Raw genomic sequence first — 7,466 nt, forward strand, 5'->3', positions numbered from 1 at the left:
TATATATTAGTATTTATTAGTAGTATTTATATTATATTAGTATTTATTTAAGTATATTAGTTTTAAGTTGTCATTTAAATGTATTTTTAAAGTAGAATTCGTGGGGTTTAATTGATGGCATCTGTAGAGAGAATGTTCCTTTTCCAGCTCTGCTTCGCTCCCAGAGAGTGCAAAACTAAATTTCAGGAATCACACACACAAAGCAGGAAGAAAAGAATGATTTGAAACACAGCTGGAAATCCTAATTGAAATGTAATTTAGAATTCATGGGGTTTAACCCAAGGGATCTGCAGGGGGAATGTTCCCATCTAACCCAGGAATTCTCCCAAGAGAGGAGGAGGATGTGGGGAGGAAAACGGGAAAGGAACTCCGAGCTGAGCTTTGTTCTGCTCCTGCCTTTATCCAACCTCATTCCCTGGATTTCCCGGGTAAATCTCATCCCCAGCAGCAGCACTGAGCCCTTTTCCTTGGAAACGCTGATGGAATCACCTCATTCCACTCAGGAACTGACCAAAAAAGCTCCTAAAAAACACCTGGATAAAGCCAGGCTGTGGATAACTGCGGGTGCCAGAGCCCTGGAGTAAAGCTGGGCTTTAAACCAGGCCTAAACTGCAGGAAAAGCTCCTTTGAGGCACACAGAGAGGGGAAGGTGGAACTAAAATCCCCAGTTTTGCTCCCCTGGGGAGTTACTCACTGGAAATCTGAGAATATTTCCATGAGATCCTCGGTTTTCAGGGACGAGGGGAAGTCGTAGATCTCGGTCACGTGGCCGAAGTCGCCCTCGCTGACCTGGGCGTCGCCGTAGCCGGAATAATCCACGCTGATCCTCTGGATGCTGACGTCCTTCACCGTCAGATTCCCAATGATCTGGGAAGATCCCGACACAAGAATTAAAACCAAACCAACGGAGAGGGTGAGAGGGTTCCATCCCCTCCAAAACAAGGATTAAAAACCCAAACAACGAGCCAGGGGGACGGAGCTTGACCAGCTCCGAGCCCAGTCCTCACCTCGGCCACTCAAACCCCGTCTGCACCACCCAGGAATCCCAGGGATTCTCCTGCCAGGGACCGATTCCTTCCCTTCTTTCCCCAAAATTCCCTCAAGCCTCACCTCTGCCAGGAGCTCCGCTGTGCAGTCGTCCTCGAGGCCGCTCTGCCTTGTCCCCTCTCTGTCACCTGCAGCCAAATCCAGGCCCCTCCACAGCGCCTCGGCCACATCCGAGTGTTCCTTGTCCTCCTCCTCCTCCTCCTCCTCCCTGCCGCGGGAAGCACCCTCCGGAGCCGACGGATCACCACCACCACGGAGCAGCTCAGGAGCAGCCAGAGCCTCACCTGGGCCCTCCCCAAAGCTCTGGAGGGGTTTTTGCTCCACCTGGCCAGAGCTGGGGCTCTCCTGCTCTCGCCTTTCCAGCGTGGAAAAACTCCGGCCTCCCTCGGCATTCCCGGAGTCCTGGTCCCGGGCTGCAGGCGGGGATTTCTTCCTGCTGCTCTCCAGGCTCTGGGCAGCAGCACCTCGGGGTTCCAGCAGCGGAGACTCCGCCACAGCCGGCTCTGTGCAGCTGCCACCGCGGTTTTCCAAGGGGAAGGAGCTTTTCCCACACTCTGCCCCTCCGGCATCCTGGCTGGGTTGGTTTTCCTCTCGTGTTTGGCCCTGGGATTCGCTGCCTTCTGGAACACCAGTGTTGGCACAGCTCGAATCTTGCTCTCCTGCTTCAGGCGGCCGCGTGTCGTCTCCAGAAGGCAGGGAATGGGAACAGTCTTTATCCCGACTTTCCTGCTCACGGGCATCGCTGCTGTTCCCTAAGGATGGCGCGTTTTCATCGCACGGAGGACACTCGGCGCTGCCTTTGCCTGGAACATTCTCTTCCCCAGGCTCCTGCTGCTTCCCAGGGCTGCCTCCATCCTTGCTCCCCTCCAGCTGGGTGTCCCCGCTGGAATTTTTGGGGCAGTTTTCACCTTCTGGAGCCGCATCCCCGCCCGGCTCCGTGCCGGGGCTCTCCCGCTCCCTCCAATTCGCCTTTTTCCGGATGCCCTTGGGCACGTACAGGGCTTTGTCCGGCTTCTTCCTGGGCGGCCTCGTGATCCTGCCCGAGCCCACGGAGGCCCGGGAGTTGTCCCCGTGGATGTCCCCGGGGTGGCGCAGCCGGAGCCCCCGGCCCCCCCGGCCCCAGGGCTGCGCCGGGCGCTGGGACCGAGGGGGGTTGGTCCCAGGTTTTTGGTCGCTCGGGGTCTCGTTGGGAAGCCTGGGAATGAGGGGATGGTGGGAGGTGGGCGGGGGAAGCCGAGGGATGTGGTGTTTCCCGGAGGAAAAGGAGGAGAAGCAACGAATCCATAAAGAAGTCGGGACAGAGGGAAAATCCCGCTGTTCTTAGGGTCTGGGAGGTGCCGTTGGTCATGGAGACCTTGAACGGGACACGGTGGCTTTGTGCTTGATCCAAGGGCTGGAGCCCCTCTGGAGAGAGGCTGGAGGGCTGGGAATGCTCAGCGTGGGGAAGGGAAGGCTCCAGGGCCTGAAGGGGCTCCAGGAGAGCTGGAGAGGGACAGGACACAGGGAATGGCTTCCCACTGCCAGAGGGCAGGGATGGATGGGATATTGGGAAGCAATTCCTGGCTGGGATGGAATTCCCAGAGGAGCTGTGGCTGCCCCTGGATCCCTGGAAGTGCTCAAGGCCAGGCTGGAGCAGCCTGGGACAGTGGGAGGGGGTCCCCAGAAGGTGACAAGGGGTGGCACTGGGATGAGTCTCGGGTCCCTCCCAGACCATTCCAGGATTCCGTGAGCCTTGTCCGCTCCAGCCCAACCGGCCCCGCCTCACCTGACGGCCGAGTGACAAATGACCGTCCTCCTCCTCCAGCCCTCTCCCACCGAGAAGCTGCTCAACAATTCCATGTTTTCCACGGTCCGATGGATCAGGTACCTGAGGCGACTGGACAGGGGCGGGAACAGGAGCACCCTGAAAGGACAAAGGGCTCAGCAGGAAGGGATGGGAATGTAGGAAAAATTTAACAACCTCTTCCCCGAGTCATTCCCAGCAGGGGACTGAAATCAGAAAAAAGCCCAGCAGGACTTTATGATATTAAAGAGCCCAAATCCCATCCCAGATGTGCAGTCAGACACATTTTACACATAAACTGGAGCGTGGGGAGGCTGGGAATGCCTGACCCCAAGGCCTTGGACCCTCATTCCTGCCTGCATCCATCTGGGAAAGGCTGGGAAGCACCAGCAGAAGGCTGCTGCTGCTCCCCTTCCTCCCAGTGCTCCAGAAACTGGGAATAACACAAGAACGGATCAACAAACCCCACGTTCAATGTCACTGCTGTCACACGGGGTTTGTCCCCGAGCGTTTGACAGCTGCACAGGTGATTTCTTTGTCAAGTATTTTACAAAAAAAAAAGCACTGAAACAAATATTTAAGGTCACGAGAAGCTGGCAGGGAGCTGAGCCCGGCACTGCCACCCCCGCTCCCGTCCAGCAGCCTGGGCTTGGCCACCCCAAGGGCTCCAAAGGTCACTGGATCGGGAACAGATCCAGGCGAACCCAGGGTGAGCGGTGGTCAGTGTAAAAGCCACCGATGGCCACAAAACACAGCTTGAAGGAGTGACCAGAGGAGGGGATCCCACACCAACCCCAGGGGATGCTCCGAGCACCTGGAGCTCCATGGCCAGACCCCAAATGCTGCCGCTTTCACCCCAAAAAAATGATGCAAACCACGAGCCAAAAGTCCCAACGCGTCACTGCTGCTCCCATCGCCCAGGGACTGCCCGGGGAAGCAGGGACGGGTCAGCCCCGGCCACCCCCTGCCCGGGCTGGGCACCCACCGGTGATGCTGCCCCTGCACCATGAAGTGCTCCAGCTCCTCCGCGATCCTGCCCACGAACTCATCCTCGGTGGGCGACAGGAAAACGCCATCCATGGAGCGCAGCGCCAGGGTGGCAGCGGGGGGAGCCTGCCGGGGGACAGGGACACGCGTGGAGGGACAGGGACACGCGGGGAGGGACAGGGACACGTGGGGAGGGACGGCCACAACCCCCCCCATGAGTGCCCATCACCCCTGTAAACCTCACCCGCCCCCTCTGCTGCTGCACTGACCCGTCTGCACCCCCTTCCCTGGGCACCCCGATATCCCCCTGCCCTGGGCACCCCCGGCCCCCACCCCGCTCTCTGCATCCCCCCGCACCCCCAGCACCCAGCGCTGCCCCTCCTCCTCCCAGCGCCACGTGCTGCCTCCTGTCCCCGTCACCACCCCCATCCATCCCCGAGCCCCCATCGCCCCCATCCCCGCACCCCCGCACCCCCCGCGCCCCCCGCTCCCGCACCCCCGGTGTGCCCCCCAAAGCTCCGGCCGCCCCGTCCGGGGTGCCCCCGCATCCTCACCGCCAGGCCCGGCCGAGCGGCGGATGCCGGTGCGGCGCCTGCGCCCGATCCCGGCTCCTCCCGCCCGGCCCCGGCTCCTCCCGCCCGGCCCCGGCTCCTCCCGCCCGGCCCCGGCTCCTCCCGCCCGATCCCGGCTCCTCCCGCCCGATCCCGGCTCCTCCCGCCCGATCCCGGCTTGTCCCTCCCGGCTCTGGCTCTCCTTGCTTGATCCCATCTCTTCTCTCCTCGTCCCGGTCGTCCCGCTCGGTCCCGGCTCTTCCCTCCCTGTCCCGATTCTGTCCTTCTCCATCCTGGTTCTTCCTCCCCGTCCCGGTTTTTCCCTCTCCATCCCGGTTCTTCCTCCCCGTCCCGGTTCTGTCCCTCTCGATCCCGGTTCTTCCCGCCCGTCCCGGCTCCATCCGAGCCATTCCCACGCTGGTGCCAGGAGAGATCCTGGCTCTGCTCTGTCCAAAGCCTCCCGGCCAGAGTTAATCCCCGCTCTCTCCCCCTCCTGAGCGCTCCACAATCACCACCGAGATTGCGGCGGCCGCGCCGGATTTCTCAAGAGCCTCTGCCGGGCTCCTGCGGGCGCTGGGGACGCTCAGGCAGCCCTGACCCCGCCTGGAGCTGCTTTCCTGGGAAGCCATCCCGGCCTTTCCCTGAGGAGAGGAGCAGCTGAGGTCTCCAATTTGGAAGCAAATCAGGCAAGGCATCACCCCACAGCAGCCGCGTCCCGTTATCCTCCCCTGCGCTCGTTCCCCCCTTTCTCTGCTAAATCCGTTCTTCCTAAAATTCCTGATTTTTTCTTGCTGAAAAATCACTTTAAGGACAGCAGCCATTCCCTATCCCGGGCTGTCCTCCTGCAATTCCAGCTGGGAATGGAGCTGTGGACACAACTCCTCTCTTCCTGCCTGCCCCAGCCTAACACACTAAAATCATGGAATGGTTTGGATTAGGAGGAACCTCACATTTTTCCCATCTCCCTGCTGACTTCCACACGGATTTGATGCTTTTCCTCCCTCCCCTCTTTTGCAAATATCTCCTTACTTGTGTTCCTCTGCTCCCCACCCAAAACCCCAGAACCTGTCCCCAGGTCACCCATGGAAAATCCAGAGCTCCTGGAAGTGACCTGGAGGGTTTTTTTGGGATTAGAGGGCAGGATCAGGCACAAATCCTGACTCAATCCCTGCTCCGGGATCAGCCCCAGGTAGGAATAATTTCACTCACCTGAGTGTGTAATTTGGGATGGGAGGAGGAGGAGGAAGAGGAAGAAGATGAGGAAGATGCTTCCCGGTGGAATTACAGAGGAAACCTGTGCAGGAAAAGAGGGGGGAAAGCGCCGCATTCTGCAGCCAGGTAAACAAGGGACGTCTGTGCCCAAGCCAGCCCCAGTCACACCAGTTTGGAGCTGTTCCCGTTTCCCAGTCTGCCCGCAGGAATGTCTGTAACACGCAGGGATTTGTTCCAGAGCCTGGCAGGTTTGGGCTTGGCTCTGCCACCACATCGTCCCTCCTGCTGCCAGGCCCGGGGAGCTGCCAAGCCCCGGGTCAGAGCTGCTGCAGGAAAATGCAGAGTAATTAAACACAGGTAATAATTGGGCACAAAAAAGGGTCACTGGAGCCTCTTCGTTGTCTTTCCTCTGCAGGTTCACCCTGCAGCTCGTCACAGACACCGAGCTGTTCGTTGTCCTCCGATCCCTTTACAAACAACCCTGGATTCAGCCCCCGACCTTTGCCACGAGCCTCAGGAAACTCTTCCAAAAGAGTTTTGGGAAAAGCTGGGCACTCCAATTCCTTCCTGCCGCCAAGCCAGGAGTCCCAAGTACCACACAACACCCTGAATTATAAATATTAATTATAACTATTAATTATAAAATATTAATTATAAATATTACAGCAGCGTTCGGATTAAAATCAGTCGTTTGAGGGGTTCCAGATGATCGTCCCCATCTCAGACCAACAATTCCTTCTCTAAATCAGGCTGAAAAACCCCAAGGTTGTTTTGGATTGGCCCAAAATCCTCCTCGCTGTCGCACGGGGAGATGTGGTGGATGGTATTGGGTCCTGTCAGTGCTTCCCTAGAAAAATCCCGAAGTCCCCCGCTCCCCTCCCAGGCTGATCCCGCTGTCCTGGGCTCTGTTTGATAATTAGCGGCGCTCTGTAATTAGCGCTGGCTGATTTCTCCCTTTGTTGCCGTTTGCCGGGGAGGGGGAGACGCTTTCCTGCCGTGCCGGGGAGCTGAGGGCGTCTGGGATTCCCGGCGGGGATGAGCCGGGCTTAATCAGGCGGGGATCAAAACCTGATCCTCCCCAAAGCCACCGTCACAGCTGGAACGGAGCGCCGGGAGCCGCTCCTGACCCCTCTGATCAGACAGAACATTCCAGAGGTTGATTGGGAGCACGGGGAGCTTCTCAAGAGGCTTCGTGATTTGAAATGAGAAATGAGGCAGCTCCGGAGGCAGAGCGGAAGGATCCGGAATGAAATGGAGCAGGAAGGGAATTAGGGGGAGAAAAAAGCGAAAGGAGAGGGAACGGCCTCGGAACGGGAGGATCTGAGAGATGGAAGCGGTGGTGGAGGTGCAGAAATCAAGAAAATGTTGATTTTCTGCTGTTCCCTCTGAAGGGCTCGGACACGCTCATTCCCAAAGGTTCCAAGCGTCCAAACCCCTGGATTTTAGGGATCAAACCCAGCTGTGGTCCCCGCCAGGACCACCCCCAGCCGGGCAATCCCAGCTCAGGGACGCTCCGAGGCTCCTGCCCCGGGGCCAGAGCAGATTTCCAGCTGCCAAATCCTTCCTGCAGCCCGCTCCAGACACAGCAGCTCCCGAGCAGAGCCCCGGGGCCCCGCGGGAGGCGGCGCGGCCCGGCCGGACCTGCAGGGCGAGTTCCTGAGGGTGCGGACAGCCGGAGGCGAGCCCGGGAGAGTCGCCCTGGCAAATCCTTCGTCTCCTTCCCGCTCATCCCGCTGGTTTTCCGTGGCCGGAGGCGCCGCTCAGCATCGTCCACCGAGCTCCAGGCAGCTCTGGCCAGCTCTGCCAGCAGCAGCTGGCACCCAGCGGGCAGCTGGATTTGACCAGTGCTCATCCAGCAGCCCCAGGCCAGTGACCAGCTGGATTTG

The 7,466-nt window shown here is 59.3% G+C and overlaps 1 protein-coding gene across 4 annotated transcripts in view; it reads right to left on the bottom strand.

The window, feature by feature from the left end:
• R3HCC1 (R3H domain and coiled-coil containing 1) overlaps positions 1 to 5,697 on the bottom strand; it is a 9,675-nt gene extending 3,978 nt beyond the window's left edge. Inside the window, exons 1-5 of one of the 4 annotated variants that reach the window (XM_042024801.1) lie at positions 5,578 to 5,697; positions 3,816 to 3,943; positions 2,813 to 2,950; positions 1,111 to 2,242; positions 695 to 867 (exon numbers count right to left, since the gene is read on the bottom strand). In XM_042024801.1, the coding sequence (XP_041880735.1) occupies positions 695 to 867; positions 1,111 to 2,242; positions 2,813 to 2,950; positions 3,816 to 3,910 (1,538 nt within the window). In that variant the 5' untranslated portion in view covers positions 3,911 to 3,943; positions 5,578 to 5,697. Of the gene's footprint in view, positions 1 to 694; positions 868 to 1,110; positions 2,243 to 2,812; positions 2,951 to 3,815; positions 4,049 to 4,313; positions 4,331 to 4,371; positions 4,476 to 5,577 lie in introns of those variants that run through there. The other 3 variants (XM_042024803.1, XM_042024802.1, XM_042024800.1) reach the window with 3 other exon arrangements.
• Between the last annotated feature and the right edge of the window lie 1,769 nt (positions 5,698 to 7,466).

Source organism: Corvus kubaryi, unplaced genomic scaffold (genome assembly GCF_017639235.1).
Source record: "Corvus kubaryi isolate FWS band 111438036 unplaced genomic scaffold, C.kubaryi_AGA036_p1.0 37265, whole genome shotgun sequence".
In the NCBI taxonomy this organism is placed as follows: Eukaryota; Metazoa; Chordata; class Aves; order Passeriformes; family Corvidae; genus Corvus; species Corvus kubaryi.